At 45.8% G+C, this 16596-nt stretch overlaps 2 protein-coding genes across 3 annotated transcripts; both read left to right on the plus strand.

Moving 5' to 3' along the window:
* The first annotated feature begins 233 nt into the window (after positions 1-233).
* On the plus strand, positions 234-3179 carry LOC121026086 (melanoma-associated antigen B10). The gene is made up of 2 exons (XM_040468909.1): positions 234-307; positions 2070-3179. The coding sequence occupies exon 2, from the start codon at positions 2128-2130 to the stop codon at positions 3172-3174; it is 1047 nt and encodes a 348-aa protein (XP_040324843.1). The 5' UTR covers positions 234-307; positions 2070-2127; the 3' UTR covers positions 3175-3179.
* Positions 3180-11788: 8609 nt separating this feature from the next.
* LOC121026080 (melanoma-associated antigen B10-like) lies at positions 11789-13504 on the plus strand. Of its 2 annotated transcripts, none has more exons than XM_040468899.1 (2): positions 11789-11880; positions 12343-13504. In XM_040468899.1, the coding sequence occupies exon 2, from the start codon at positions 12392-12394 to the stop codon at positions 13502-13504; it is 1113 nt and encodes a 370-aa protein (XP_040324833.1). In that variant the 5' UTR covers positions 11789-11880; positions 12343-12391. The 2 variants fall into 2 exon arrangements, with proteins under 2 accessions (XP_040324833.1, XP_040324834.1); XM_040468900.1 differs by having other exon boundaries at positions 11853-11969.
* Positions 13505-16596: the final 3092 nt, after the last annotated feature.

Consider the following 16596-nt stretch of genomic DNA (forward strand, 5'->3'; position numbering starts at 1 on the left):
GTGGGGGGGACGATGTGGTGGTAGAGAGGGGGGTATTTCCCAGGGAGCCTTTAGTCAATGCACCAGGAGCCAAAATGAGAACCTACTTAGATATGACTTTGAGTACTACTGACACTTTAACAGTGGGGGGGCACCACAGAGACACTCTTTATCGCCCGACTTCAGCAGTCCCCCCTTGTGAGGCCCCAGGCAGGAGAAGCCGGATGTGCCCACCCTGACTTCCGTTTCTGGGGTCCGTGGGAGGTGCGCCCCTGTTGTGAGAGGGTCGCGGCGGATCGGTGGAGGGCGGAATTCATGTTCATCTCAGGTAAGATAAGAATATTGAGTAAGGTTTGAGGAACCCCCGCTTCCACTCCGTCCCTACAGACATAAGACTCCACAGTCCTGCCACTGCCGTTAGCCCTAGATGGTTCCAGGCAGGGATTACCCGATGTACTGCTGGGTGAATTCTCCTTCTGAGAACTCAGATAAATAATAGCACCGAACCAGGGTGTTAGTATCAGAGGAGTAAGCGGAGGACATAGAGTGAACTCAGTGGAACTTCCCCTCCCCCATAAGAGAGGAGCCCCCTCTGAGCCGTGCCCCTGCTGTCAGCCTTAGGAGACCCCAAGGGGTGAGGATATTTGACTCCAGTGTGTGCCTCAAGCGATCAGAGGACCGAGTCTCAGGCTCTGCCTGGAGTTGATGAACGCCCCTATTTGTGTTCTAGGAGAAACCAGAGCTCTAAAGAGCCCCACCCCTGCTATGTGCCCTTGGAGGCTCCTAGTGTGGCCGCCATAAGGCTCGGGTGCCCCCTTGCTTCATCTTTTGGTTAGTTTCGGGAAGAGGTGTGCATAAGAGCCTTGGTCTAAGGCCATTCGACTCAGGTTAGCAGATGGAGGCCTAGGGGTGGATTTGAGTGACGTTGATAACCTTGAAAAAAGACTGAGGGGAATTCCTCCCTCAAGACAAAAGGGGCCCCAAAGAATACTTCCCGTCTATAAGCCCTGGTGGATCCTTAGCAGGGCTGTGAGGCTAAGATGCCTCTCACTTTATCCTCAGTGGCCCCAGGGAGACAAGAGCCCTATTATAAGGAGATAACTTGGTTACTTCTAGGGGTCAAAGTGAGAACAGAGGGGGATGCACAGAATCAGGACCTTCTTCTGTGATCAGCTCTGGAAAACCCTGGGGATATCTATCATTTTGGGTCTCCTCCCACTCCTACCCCCCCCCCCCCCACTGCATATTCTAGGATATCTGGTGGATGACTGCCTTGGTCTGATTATTATAGCCCTCAAAGTCTGCAGAAGGGAGGGTAACTGGCAGTCAAGGAGAGGAGACATAATAAGGAACCTGAGCATTGGGCAGACCACTCATCACAGAACAGAGGCTTTTCAGAGCCCTCCATGTGATATCATCCCTCGAAGGGGTCCCTGGGGAAGATACGTTAGACTGAGTCCTCCCCAAACTCCTCAAATTTTTCAAAAATGTATAATTCTTGCTCTGAGGGGATAGGTCTAAGGTCAGCCAAGAGACAGTCCTAGGCCCTGCAAGAAGCCAAGTTGTGGACTCTAAATGCGAAGTGAGAACCCTAATTATCCTAGGATGAAGAAGGTCCCACATAGCTTTGCCATTTCTGTTGTCTTAGGGTGACCCTGGGCAGATGTGCTCAGATATAGTGCCCCTTCAGTTCCTCCTCCAGGACGTCAGTTGAGGTGAGGGCTTTGGAATGAAGAGGCAGCATCAAATCGGTTAATCAGAGGACCACAGGTCCTATCAGAAGTCAAGGAAATGGTGCTGAGTGTGAATGGAAATGTCCCTTACTCCACAACAAGGGAGGCTCCATAGAGCCTGGACCTGCCAAACCCTGTATCAGCTCCCGTAGACTCAGGTAGGGGTGGAAAGCTTCAGCCCAAGGTGAACTCTGGCTACTTCCAGAGTCCTCAGAGGAAAGGCTAATCCAAAAAGAGGAGTCTTGTGGGATCCTAGAGCAGTACCCTCAAGGAACCTGAAGAAATGGCTGTTGATAAAGCCCAAGGTGGTATCTCTCTGCCAAAGGATATCACACTATTTCATCCTCTTTTCTCCAGGTCACTGAATCATCTATCCTCTTTTCCACATTCGTGCCTGCTGTCCCTGACCAGAATCATGCCTCGGGGCCAGAAGAGTAAGCTTCGTGCCCGTGAAAAACGCCGCCAGGCTCGAGAAGGGCCAGAGCGTCTGGTGCCTGCTCAGACCACTGCCCCAGAGGAAGAAGAGTCTCCCTCTTCCCCATCTCCTCATTTCAAAGATGCTCCCCAGAGCTCCCCTGCCACGGGAACACCCAGGAGTCCTAAAGTTCCTGGAGGAGTCTGCTCCACCAGCACTACTGCTGCAGCTGCTTCAAACACAAAATTTAATGAAGATGCCAGCAATCAAGTGGAGGAAAAGCAAAATACCTCAAAGGCCAGGGATACCACTGAGCAAGGTCGCAGAGGCCCTATAGAAGAGAAAGTTGCTCTGTTGGTATACTACCTGCTGTACAAGTATAAAGTGAAAGAGCCAATTACTAAGGCAGATATGCTGAGAAATGTAATCCAGACTTATAAGAATCACTTCCATGAGATCCTAAGGAAAGCCTCTGAGCACTTGGAGCTGGTCTTTGGCCTTGATGTAAAGGAAATGGATCCCAACAGGAACACCTACGTCCTTATCAACAAACTGGAACGGAGCTGCGATGCAAGAGTGAATGATAATGGAGCTGTGCCCAAGACAGGCCTGTTGATGACTGTCCTGGGTGTGATCTTCACAAAGGGCAACCGTGCCACTGAGGAGGAAGTCTGGGAAGTGCTGAATATGATGGGGTTGTATGATGGAATAAAGAATTTCATCTATGGGGATCCCAAGAAGCTCATCACCAAAGATTGGGTGAAAGAAAAGTACCTGGAGTACCGCCAGGTGCCCAACAGCGATCCTCAGCACTATGAGTTCCTGTGGGGCCCCAGAGCCTACACTGAGACCAGCAAGATGAAAGTCCTTGAGTTTGTGGCCAAGGCCCATGATACCGCCCCCACTGCCTTCCCAGGCTGTTATGAAGAGGCTTTGAGAGATGAGGAAGAGCGAGCCCGAGCCAGAGTTCTAGCCAAGGCTGGTACCGCTGCCATGGCCAGTGCACGTGCCAAGGCCATAGCCAGCAGCTTTTCCTGCCCCAAGTGAAGGCTGAGGAAGGTTACTTACTATCTGTTTGAAGAGAACAGTTAATGTTCTCATTAGTGAAAAGTCAGGGTGGGGCTGGAGACCAGAGAATATATAACATGTTTGTGTTCTATGAAGGAACCTGGATATTTGTTTAAATGTTGCTCCTTTTAACAGAAAGTTTAAGTAGCTTCAGAGTATGAGTTTATGAATAAGTAATTCATTTACTGATGTTCATGAGTTTTAAGAGTAAGAGTTTTACAATTTTATAGAAAAAATTGGGAAATTTTCCATTTTATTTAGTTACTTGGAACATAACATCGTAGCATTTCCATGAAAGAACTCAGCAGTAAAATGCTGGGATCAAGAAATAGAGAGTGTAAAAGATGATGAATTTTTTTACATTCCTTTATCACCGTTTGGTCTGTTCTCTCAAGTTAATATAGACACACACACACATACATACACACACACACACACACACATATATACACACTTAGATGTGCTTAGTTTATTCAATAATGTAGAATTAATTATAGCATAATAAATTAGACGTCTTGCACACTGTCTCGTTTATTTCTCAAACATTCCTTGAGCATCTGCTCTTTGGGAGTCTTCGTGCTAGTACTGGGAGTGTCAGGATAATCAAAACCCACTGTGCCCATAGAATTTGAGAGTGTAGAAGTAGCTGTCAAGTAGGACAGAGGATGGGATACACCCACTGGCCTCAGGGCACTTATCACTTCACTTCTCACATCCTCCCATGGGGAGGATCCAGATGTGAGAAGTCAAGTGTAAGGTGCCCTCAGGCCAGCGGGTCTGGGGCTTTGGGCAACTGCAAGTCCTTTGGTGTGAGTCAGTTTTACAAGAAGCTGGGTGGTGGGTCAGATGAGGCTGTGGGGGCGGTGGGTAGGGGCCAGACCCCCAGAAGTTGTGTCCAGAGTTAAGAGACGTAAAGCCTGGAATGGAAAACTATTTAGCAGCTACTTTAAAATCATGAATTAACCAGAGAGAAATCTCCTGGGGAATGTAAGGTGTCCTGCATCCTTCCCCACGGTTCTTTTCCCAGTGCGGTTCAACACAGCACACAAACTGTGTTTTAGGCATATCATCCCCAGGGAGTTTCTGAGAACTAGAGGTGATACTCACATGACATGGGTATGCTTAGAAGCCACTGTGCTAGCAATCTTTGCTCTGGCCTCGAGAGACCTCCCACTACATTCAAGTTCATCTTATTAAGTTATGTGTAATTTGGCAAACTCCCAAGTGAGGGATAGATTTTGAATGGAACTGAAATAAATGAAAAGAGAAGTGGTTTGGATGGAAGGACAGTTGGAGGGAGTTGGTTCTTGACCCCAATGACTCTTAACTTCCACCTAACTGGGAAGACTCTCCCCAACATGCAATAAATAGCATATCCTGAAAAGCACGCATAGTAAGTAATTTAGCTTTACTTGCTATGCATCGTGTTGGCTGATTTGTTGTGCTGTCTCATAGGGTGCTGCATATTCTCTGATACCTCTTGGATTAAAAAAAAAAAATCACAGAGCAGATTTCAGTAAAGTCTGGGTCAAAAAAGTAATAGTCATTACTGCAAATTATTAAAAACAGAATACATGCTAGACATGTGCCGAGTGCTTTCATACATTATATACATCCCAGGAGTCCTATAGACTAGGACCTCTCTAGCTCATTTCACAGAAAAGTCTTACAGAGCTCTGCAATTTTCCTGACTTCATCTGGCTCATAAATGTCAGAAGTGGGACTAGACATCTGGTCTGACTTCATTTAGGGTCCCTCACTATTCCACTCCTTCTTGAATAAAGCAAATGTTTTGTCTTTTAATTCATTTCTACTCTCACTACTCCACAATGTCTCAGGGAATTGAAATGAAGGACCCTGTGGCCAATATATTAAGCCCAGCTGGAATAAAGAAGAAAATGAGAATTAAAAACAATTTCAGGAGAGTTGGTGGGCTTAATCTACCTAGGCTCCTCCTGCTTCTACCCGCAGGGTTCCTTGAGAGCTGACTCCACCCAGGTCCCAGAATTTGGGACCAGTTCCAGCGCTTCCTGAATTACATCACTCTTTCCCTGGGTCTTCCCAGTATGCCTTCATGTCAAAATCTCTATCCTGACCAGCTGTCCAACTTCCTTTCATAAGGCTGCACTCTGTTCACAGTGAAACAGAAGCCCCAGAATCACGTGCCTTTCCCCTAACTTAGTGCATTCCAAACTCCTGAAGATGTCCCCTGTCTGTCCCATGCCTGACCACGGAATCCCTCTGTGATAACAGTAATCCCATTCATGTGGTTGTTTACTTTGGCAGTGAAGTTTAGACTGCTCATCTGCTCTTGGTGCTTCTCTCTCACTCAAAGTTTTTTTTTCCAAATTAGCTTGTGAGCAGTCTGATTTGGCACAGGATCTACTGATTCTTGAAAGATAACCCTGAAGTTAGGGAATATTTTTTTTAATTTATTTGTTTAAGTTTATTTATTTATTTATTTTTATTTTTGAGAGAGGCAGGGACAGCGTGACCAAGGGAGGGTCAGAGAGAATCTTAAGCAAGCTCCGGGTGTCAGCACAGAACCCAATGCTGGGCTTGCAAGACCGTGACCTGAGCCAAAACCAATAGTCAGATGCTTGATCGACAGAACCACCCAGGTGCCCCTAAAGAGTTTTTAGAAAGCAAATGGGATTAGTAAGACAAAAGAACTTAATCTGATAAAATATTTGAGACTGGCCACTGAATCCATAAATTGATGAGAGAGCTTAACTAAGTGGTCAGGAACCAAAGCCTCCCTCCTAAGTGGTAGATGATGAAGGTGTGAAGAAATCACTATATAGCAACAATCAGCAGAAGCTGGATTCTTAAAAACTCAGGTGTCCTTCCAGGAGAATGTAGTAACTTTCTATTGCTGACAAATTGTCATAAATCAAGGCACTTAAAACAACACACATTTATTATCTCACCTTTCTGTAGGTAATACATATGAGTTGGCTGTGCTGTTTTCTTTGTTCAGGGTTACACAAAGCCCAAATCAAGCTGTCAGTCTGGGTTCTTATGGGGAGATACTGAGAAGAATCTCATTCCACACTTGCACAGGTTGCTTTAGGAATCCAGTTCTATGAAGAATTCAGTTCTCTGTAATGTTAAGACCTAGGCCACGTTTCCTTGCTGTCAGCTGCAGCTGCCATAGCTCCTCAAGGCCTCTCTCCACTCCTTGCAAATGGGTCCCTACTTCAGAAACAGCATGTTGACTCTGTCTCATGTGGAAACTCTCCTACTCCCACTGTGCTGCATCTCTGTTCTGCCTCTGGCCAAACAAAAGTCCTCTGCTTATAAGGGCTCATGTCATTAGATTGAGTCTGCTCAGGTAATACATTATAATCTCCCTCTCTGAAGGTCCATTCCTTAATTTTAATGGCATATGCAAAGTGCCTTTGGCCATGTGACATAACATATTCACAAGTTGCAGGGATAAGGGTACGGGCATCTTTGTGGAACAATCATTCAGTCCACCACCAAGACAGAAAATATTTCTGGCAGACACACCAGTTTTCATAAGAAAAGAAAAAACTTCACCAGCATACTCCTGACTCTTGTCTCTATCTGCCTCAGAGGAAAATCCTAATTTTTCAGTGTGCTTACAGATACCTGAACAAGTGTTCAGCCACATTATTCAGGTAGTGGATAGCAGAGACTCACAAATTATAGGTTTTCCATGTAGCAAAAGGAATCAGAAAATTCTGAGTGTATTGAGATTATAACATTATTATAATCCATGGTCAGAGCAGAAAGGGGATATACAGTGAAAAGGGGTGACATCTGCCTGCTGAGATTATTTCCAGTGCCCTTTAGAAAACTGGTGTGATCTTGTATTTGAAAACACTGGTCACACATGGACACTAGAAAAAGTTGTTGAAAGGCAGCTACATTTGATCTTCTCGGAAAATTCTCCAGGAATAAAGAGGGCTAATGTCATAGCAAACTGTAATAGTTGCTGTTTTCTCAGTGCCTATTATGTAACAGTTAATGGGAAGGTCTGCAGATGCTCAGTTACTTCATGTCTTGTTCTCTATTCTTGGAGGCTACTTGACACTCTACTAGTAGTTAGGAAGGGTCAAGTGACTATCCTTGGCGCTGAAATATGAGCAGAAGCATGCCTCTCACCTCCAGACAAAGGTATCTGAGAACTAGTATGCCACTTGCACGCTTTTTGTTTTATCGAGCAGCACACATACAGAGCCTGTGTTGGGCTGGGGAAGTTCATGACGGAAGCGCCCTGGATCCTGGGATCACCTGACAATTGAAACACCTTGCCAATGCTCATCAAATGTTATGTACCTAAGAAATAAAACGTTGTCATGTGAAGCAATTCTAAACCACGTTTTCCCATTATATCTCATAAATACTTTATCTGAATAATACGTAGATACTATTTCTATTCTCATGTATTTTAATTACAAAGAAAATAGGGCATATATTCGTGTTGCCAAAAAATTCTAATAATAGGGATAGATTATAATTCTCCTTCCTTACTATGTTCCTCTAAATTTTATCCCATCCCGGAGGTAACTGCATTAAAAAATCTTGTTTTGTAGTATTTTAAGATTTTTTTCCAGGACTATTCTTACATACATGTATTGGAAAAATATACCATGGATTTTAAAAAATACATGTATAACAGTGTACATATCATTTTGCTTCTTGCCCTTGTCACTGAATAAAATAAATGCAGGATCTTTCTGAGAGAGCACAAACAGATCCACCTCACCCTGTTAACCACTTTCTAGAATTCTAAAGTGTGTATGTACCATAATTAATTTAACCATTCGCCTCTTGAAGGATACACAAGTTGCTTCTCATGTGTCGCTATGATTAAGAGAACTGACATCAACATCATTGAACATCAATTCTTGGGAAAATGTGGATGTTTTGTTATGGAGAGATGTAGAACAGTGCAATTAAAGTGGAAAGAATCTGACGACAGTAAATTTTTACAAATCTTCTTGATATTGTTTTTTTAAATTTTTTTAACGTTTATTCATTTCTGAGAGACAGAGAGAGACAGAGCATGAGCGGGGAAGGTGCAGAGAGAGAGGGAGACACAGAATCTGAAACAGGCTCCAGGCTCTGAGCGGTCAGCACAGAGCCCGATGCGGGGCTCGAACTCACAAACCACGAGATCCTGACCTGAGCTGAAGTGGGACGCTTAACCGACTGAGCCACCAAGGAGCCCCAATTGATATTCTGTTCTAATAATGCTATATCAAATTATTTTTCATATATTTATGTATGTGAATAAATTAGGCTCTCATTGGCATTTTACTTTATCAACTTTTTAAATTTTGGTCAACTTTTGATCAAAAGTATATTATCTCACTGCTAGTTTAATTTGTATTTCCCTATTTCCTAAACAGATTAAGCAGAAAATTAATTTAATCACTCACCCATATAAAGCAGGATTTCTGCAGTGTAGATTAAGTACTAGGATTCTTCTGGGTGCATAGTTTAAAATTCTATGTCCAAAAGATTTTCCCCTTTCCTTTGAGAACATAGGATTTGTCACAATGACCAGGTACCAGGAAATGGGCCTGGACAGGAAAACATCAATAAGTGAGGAATATCAAGAGGACCAGGGGTGAAGGAAGTAGAGCAACTTCCAGAATCCATGAGACAGCCCAGGGCAGCTGGTAGTCAGGGACCTGAACGTAGGCTTCAGCAAAAATAGACAAGGTGCCAGAAGGAGAGAACGTGGGGAATCTGGTAGAGGGTACCAGATAGCTGGATAGGCTAGGGAATCTGTATCTTCACTGCCAGCCCAACGTTTTAGAGTGATGTGAGTGAGTAGATCTGCTGGATGAAAGGACCCTAGAGGCATGCCCGATAGCCCCCTCACCCCAGAGTGCCCCCTGCCCACCGTCGGGCAGCATATAGCTGGCTCCCCCTGTGTCACCCACCAAGTAATATTACTGATGGAATTTGGAAGAGCTACATCTCTTCACTACTCTAATCATTCTATGCATCCTTGCCAGTGTACCGGAGCCGTGAGTGGTCTTGACGGACCACTAGCCTGATGGACAAGGCTAATTCTTCCCCTAAGCTGTGGCCCTCCTGACACTGAGATTGAGGCTCTGCAAGTGGCTGGGCTTGGTTGGTGATTCAGAATGTTTCAAAAAGGGCAAGTATTACCAGTGAGTGCTGGAAGGAGGTGTGTAGCTGCAAGGAGGGTAACTGGAGGGGGAGTTCGCTGAGGCTCATTACCCCAGTGACTCTGGGAAGAAAGGGCTGTGTATAGACCTGTCTTGATAAATAACCCAGGTGTTATCCTCAGCTTAGATTACCTCCCTTGCTTCCTGACTTGTTTGCACACCAGAAGGCAGATGTACTCTGGCTGTGTCTTGTGGTCTTTATTGCTACCAGATGCTGACTGGAGGGGCGTGGGGGTGGGCCCACAATGGAAATACCTACAGGTAGATGGAGAATGACTGTAGTTGGTGTAGTTCCTTATTAAATTGACTGGTAGTGACAGATATATTGTGGAGTCCAAAGCTATATTTTTTGTGTAATAACTCCAATTTGATTGAATTCTTTAAAAAAAGTCTCTGCTAGCCACTCTCAAAATCATCACATGATCTGTAGTAAATATAGAAAATCTAAAATTTTGAAGTGAGGACAGTCAATCGGCCTGTCAACCTCAGGCCAGCAGACAGAGGAATCCCAGACCCTAACAGCAGGAAAGGTGAGGACTCTGAATGAGATCAGAGGGAACAACCCATACCAGAATGGAAGATGCCACCACACAGCCCCATCCCTGTTGTCAGCCTTGGGAAATTCCAGAAAGGGGTGGATGGAAATGCTTCCCCTGAATTCTGTCTCTGGTGTCTCAGGGAAATGAACACCTTGATCTGTGGTGGGCAGTGTCAGGTTACCAAAAGGAAGAGTCCAGTCTCTGCCTGGAGTTGAGACAAGGTCCTGGATTGAGTTTAACAGAATCCTCACTCCAGGAGAGTGTCGACCCCACAGAGACTCACCCCTGCTTACAGTCCTAGCAAGCTCTGTGCAGGGATTGCCTAAGGAGTGACCTCCAAATTTCCCCACTGGGGACTCAGGGACTTGAGGGCATTTGGAGGTGGGTGTGGCCTCAAGGCTACAGAGAGGGAGGTCCCAGGTAATAACAGAAGTAAAGGTGAGGACTCAGTCTGATTTCTGTGAGAATTTCCCACCCCAACAGATGGGCAGCACAGTGGCCAGCTTCTGCTGTCAGCTCTGGGAGGCCCTGATATGCTTGTGATGAAGGTCAGAAGCCCTTTCGCTTTATCCTCTAGAAACTGGAGAGTGACATGGGAGGGCCTCGGTTTAGGGCTAACATGGAGGGGAGGATACCTAGGATCAGTCAGAAGTAAAACTAATTAAAAATTTCTTGAAACCCTATGTGACAGAGAACACCACCACTGCGACACCCCAGGCAAAGCTGGCCAGAAATGGTATACTCTGATAGCCGCCTTGGGGTCTCAGGGAAGTGAAGGCATTGGTCTGAGGGCAGTGGTGTGACATTTCCACTGAGGGAGGACCTGTGGGCTCTGCCTGGAATTAAGTAAGGTAAAGATCCTGAGTTAAGTGTGATGGTACTGCCCATCCCAGACTGGGGAAGCTCCTCCCAGAGAGTCCCGACCCTACTATCAGCCCTGACAGAACCCAAGCAAGAATCAATGGTCTGATGTAGCAAACTCTGAGAACCTTCTAAATTTCCCAAGGGGACTGATGGGGGTGAGGGTGTCAGCTTCAGAGCAGCAGAAGAATGGTCCCAGGCCCTAACAGGAGTAAAGGTAAGGACTCGGACATCTGAGGGAGCCACTCCCCTCAACAGAACAAAGGAGGCCTCACAGAGCACCACCTCTCCTATCCAACCTGGGATGTCCCACGGGGATTTAAGAATGTGATGCACCCTGACTTCTGCCTCTGGTATCTGAGGGCAGCACTAACTTTGGTGTTATTGGGCAGCATCAGAACAGTCAAGGGAGGAGATCCAGGCCCTGCCTGGAATTAAGGGAAAACCGTGAGTTAGGTGTGAGGGGATCAGCCACTCTAGATTAGAGGGGTTCCCAGTCAGTTCTGTCCCTGCTATTTGCCTTGATAGAACCTAGCCAGGAAGCATTTGACATATGGACATCTGACTACCTTCTAAAGTTCCCCGGAGGGGAATGAGGTAGGTGAGGTAATCAGAAAAGTCTGTCAACTTCAAATCAGCAGAGGGAACAGTCTGAGGCTCTAAAGGGAGTAAAGGCAAGAACTCTGAGTGACATCTGAGGGAACCACCCACTCCAGAACACAGGGGCTTTGTGGAGTCTTGCCCATACTTTCTATTCCAGAGGCTGCAGGCTAGGTTGGATTAATGTAAGGCATCCTGACATCTGTATTTGGTGTTTCAGCGTCAGTGAATACTTTAGACTAGGAGGAGGTAGGTGTTAGGTTAGGGGAGGGAGGAGCCCCCAGGCCCTGCCACAGTGTAGTGAAGACACTGAATGAGGTATAAAGGATAAACCCACTGTCAACAAAGGGTACCTCACAAAGCCCCACCAATGAGGTCAGCCCTGGGAGGCCTTGGTAACGATGTGAGGCTGAGGCACCCCCTCACACCCTTGGGCAGTCAGGAAGATGAAATCTGGTCGAGCGGGCAGCATCATTTTCATTACTGGAAGGATCAACGCTTTTCCAGCTTGAGTGAGGAGAACCCTAATTACTCTAGAATGGAAAGGATTCCTCAGAGCTCTGCCTGTGCTTTCTTCCCTGTGCATTCCCAGGCAGACATAGTAAGATGAAGTTCCCCTCAGTTCCTCCTCTGAGGTCTCAGAGTGATTGAGGGCTTTGAGACGAGGGGTGAGCCTCTGAAAAGCAGAGCATGGGGACCCCAGGTCCTGCCCAAAGTGAAGTGATGACCCTTAATGTGAACTGAAATGCTCCCTAACTCAGAGCAACTGCTCTAAGCCCCAGTGAGCTCCAGATAGATCTGTAGGTAGGAGCTAAGGTCCACAGGGTCCTCAGGGCAGAGGCAATCAAAGAATAGGAGCCTTGTGGGTTCCTTGAGCAGCGCCCTCAAGGAAACCCGCAGAGTTAGCCTTCAATAAAGCCAAGGCTGTATTTCTTTGTTGAAGTGGCCCTACAATGTCATTCTTTCCCTTTCAGATCACTGAGTCATCTGCCCATTTGTCCCCTGCTCTTATCAAAACTCATCATGCCCCGGGGTCAGAAGAGTAAGCTCCGTGCCCGTGAGAAACGCCGCCAGGCTCCAGAAAAGCCCCAGGATCTGGTGAGTGCTCAGGCCACTACAGCAGTGGGAGAAGTTTTCCCCTCCCTTTGCTGTCCTCATTTCAACAGCTCACCTACTGCTGGGTTATATCGTGCTCCCCAGGAGCGTCAGAGAGCCACAGCCACCACCACTACTCCTGTGGCTGTTTCATACACAAAATCGAATGAAGCTGCCAACAACCGAGGGGAGGAAAGGCCAAGATCCTCTCAGGTCCAGCCCACCGCTCTGCCCTTTCAGAGAGACCTGCTAGATGAGAAGGTGGTTTTGCTAGTGCACTATCTGCTGCGCAAATATCAAAAGAAAGAGCTCATTACCAAGGCGGGAATGCTGAGAAATGTAATCCAAATGTATAGGAACCAGTTCCATGAGATCCTCAAGAGAGCCTCTGACCACTTGGAGCTGGTTTTTGGTCTTGACTTGAAGGAAGCAGATCCCAACCGGCACATCTATGTCCTTGTGAACAAACTGGAACCAAGTTACGATGCAGTACTGAGTGATCACGGTGGTGTGCCCAAGACAGGATTGCTGATGACTATTCTGGGTGTGATCTTCACAAATCGCAACCGTGCCATGGAGGAACAAGTCTGGCAAACATTGAATGTGATGGGGTTATACGAGGGGAGGCAGCACTTCATCTTTGGGGAGCCCAGGAAGCTCATCACCAAGGATTTTGTGAAAGAAAAGTACCTGGAGTACCGCCAGGTGCCCAACAGCGACCCTCCGCGCTATGAGTTCCTGTGGGGCCCCAGAGCCCACGCCGAGACCAGCAAGATGAGAGTCCTGGAGTTTCTAGCCAAAGTTCACGATACCGTCCCCAGTGCTTTCCCAGCCTGGTATGAAGAGGCTTTGAGAGATGAAGAAGAGCGAGCCCGAGCCCGAGCCGCAGCCAGGGCTCATACTGCTGCCATGGCCAGTGCACGTGCCAGGGCCGTGACCAGTGCACATTCCAAGGCCGCGACCAGTGCCCGCTCCAGGGCCAAAACCAGTGTGTGCACCAAGGCCATGCCAGCAGCTCCTCCCACCCCTAATAAAGTCTGAGGCAGATTCTTTACTTTGTTGTTAAAAAGAGAAGTCTATATTTTAAGGAGTAGAGGATCAGGGTGGGGCTGGAGAAAACACAGTGTACAATGTATTTGTTATTTCTGTTCTATGTGGTAACCTGGATAATTTTGTAAAATATTGTTCCTTTTACTAGAAGGCTTAAGTAGCTTCATAATCCAAATTTATGAATGATACTGCTCAAATATTTATTGGTGTGGATGAGACTCAAGAGTAAGAGTTTTATTATTTTGTAAAATTGGAAAACTTCCATCTTATTTAGTAATATGGAACAAGATAACGTGGCAGTAGATGAGGCATTTCCTTGGAAGTGTGAAAAACTCAGTAGTGTAATACTTGGGGTCCAGAAATGGAGAGATAGATATAAAATGATAAATTCTTAGTTTCATTTATCACTTTTAGTCTTGTTTTGTAACTATATACATACATATATATATATATATATATATATATATATACACACACACACATATACACACAACTGGATATATTTAGTTTATTCAAGAATGAAGGATAAATAATTATATTGCAATAAATTCTTTAAATTTTTTTAAATATGTATTTACTTTTGAGAGAGAGAGACAGAATGTGAGGGGGGAGGGGCAGAGAGAGGGAGACGGAATCCAAAGCAGGCTCCAGGCCCTGAGCTGTCAGCATAGAGCCTGACGCGGGGCTCGAACTCACGGAGCGCGAGATCGTGACCTGGCTGAAGTCGGACGCTTAACCGACTGCGCCACCCAGGCGCCCCTATCTATGATCTTTAAGTATTGAAAACGCTTTTCTATTCCAGGCTTCGGTCTCATTGTGAGACAAATCATTTGAGGTTTTGGACCCTGCTCAGCACTCAGACAAACTCGTCTGACCCACCACGCAGCTTAGTTCAAAGCACCTCACCCTGAAGGACTTTCACTTTCCCAAGGTCTCAAACCCCCTTGCCACAGGGCTTTTACACCTGACTGCTCACACCTAAAACCTCCGTGTCCTCATACCATCTTTTGATTTGTGTTTTTTGTCATAGGGAGTATCTTACAATATTCCTTGTATCATAGCTGCTCTGAGACTTCAGAATTCTGTGGGCAGGGATAGTTCTTGTTCATGTTAGCATTTCCAGTACTAACATGGAGCTTTGCAAAGAGTAGATGCTCAATTATTGTTGGAGAAAAGAAAATGGGCCACTGAGAAACAGGTACCATTTATTACAATATAGGGCACCTAGATGGCTCAGTAGGTTAAGTGTCTGACTTTGACTCAGGTCATGATCTTGCAGTTCATGGATCTCTCTCTGCCCCTCCCCCGTTCATGCTCTGTCTCTCTCTGTCCCAAAAATAAATAAAAACGTTGAGAAAAAAAAAAAAGATCATAGATAAAGCAGAGAGAAATCTTCACCTGGGCCAGGAATAGAAGAGGTGCTATGGTCTTGTCCCTGTGCAGAACACAGTGCACAGAATAGGCAATTTGGCATGTCACATTAAAAGAGTGGCTGTGATACTCACAGGAGGTAGAATGCTCAGAAGTTGCTGTGCTGGCGATCTTTGCCCTGGGATGGAAGAGGCAAAGCCCATCCACTACATGAGCATTTTTTTTTTTTTTTGAGAGAGAGAGAGGACACAAGTGAGCAAGGGGCAGAGAGAGAGGGAGGGAGGGAGAGAGAGAGAGAGAGACAGAGAGAGAGACACAGAGAGACAGACAGAGAGAGAGAGAGAGAGCAGCAGGGCTCATGCTCACCAGATTTGGGGCTCGTGCTCACCTGAAGCGGGGTTTGTGCTCACAAAGCAGGGCACGAGCTCACCCTATGAGGGACTCAAACTCATGAACTGTGAGATCATGACCTGAGCCGAAGTCAGATGCTTAACTACTGATCCATCCAGGTGCCCTAAATGGGCATTTTAATTAAGTTATCTGAAATGTAATTTGGTAAACTCTAAGCTAGAATTATATTTGTGATCGGGGTGAAATAATTGCATATAAAAGTGTTTCAGATGGAAGTCCAGAGGGAAGGAAGAGATGGAAACAGACTTTAATACAAATTCCAGGAGGTTTGATATGCACAAAACTGAGCAAGATTTTCCCACAACAACAATAAATAACATAGCCTCAAAAAAGTTATACAGCAAGCAACTTAGTTTAACTTGCTTAGCATCATATTGGCTGTTTTCTTGTGCCATGTCCTGAGGGGTATGAATTCACTGAAATTACCTGGACTAAAAAAAAATCTCAGAAGGGAGGGTGGTAGGTTTTAGGGTAAAAATGATAGTAGCAGTAATAACTAAAATTTATCAAAATATAATACATGCCAGACACTATGCCCGAGTCTTCCTTAAGTTAGATATATCCTACCATTCCTACTTACAAGATATATGTAAGCCAAAAACAAGAAGACTGCTTATAAAACTCAGTTCACAGATGAAAGCTTACGTAACTGAAATTTTCCTGAGTTCACCTGGCTTGTAAGTGACAAGGCTGGGACTAAGGGCCCTGATCTGATTTCTTCTAGAACACACACTGTTTGGCTTCTCCCTGCCTGAGGTTGACCTGTGTCTCTTACTTCATTTCTCTGCTCCCTACTCTTCAGTGTGTCCCAGAAAGTAAAAGGAAGCAAGATGCAGCCAATGTATTAAATTCAGATGGATTAATAAGGTGAAATGAGAATTAAACATTACGTGGGGAGTATCTCTGGGCTGCATTTGCATAAGGTGCACCTGCCCCTAGCCGCAGGGTTCTTTTAAAGCTGACTCTGCCCAGTGCTAGTACACAAGATGAGAACCAGCGCGCTCCCAGTTATGACTCTTGCCCTGGGTTTTCCCCAATGTGTCCTGGTGTCCAAATCTGGATCCTGACCTGCTGTCCAGTTCTCCCCTGAATCCTTTCATAAGACTGCACTCTGCTCTGGGGGGGGGGGGCGGAGAGGGTACAACAACCCAGAATCACCTTTCTTTTCCCTGCCTTAGAGCATTCCGATTCATTGCAGACAAATCCTGTCTGTGTCATCCCTGACCATGGAACCCCTCTGCTAACAACAGCCCAGTATATGTGGTCGTTTACTTTGGCAGTGATGTTTGATGTTTGCTCAT

The sequence above is a fragment of the Herpailurus yagouaroundi genome, unplaced genomic scaffold (genome assembly GCF_014898765.1).
Source record: "Herpailurus yagouaroundi ecotype Mexico unplaced genomic scaffold, PumYag 67793, whole genome shotgun sequence".
NCBI classification, from domain to species: domain Eukaryota; kingdom Metazoa; phylum Chordata; class Mammalia; order Carnivora; family Felidae; genus Herpailurus; species Herpailurus yagouaroundi.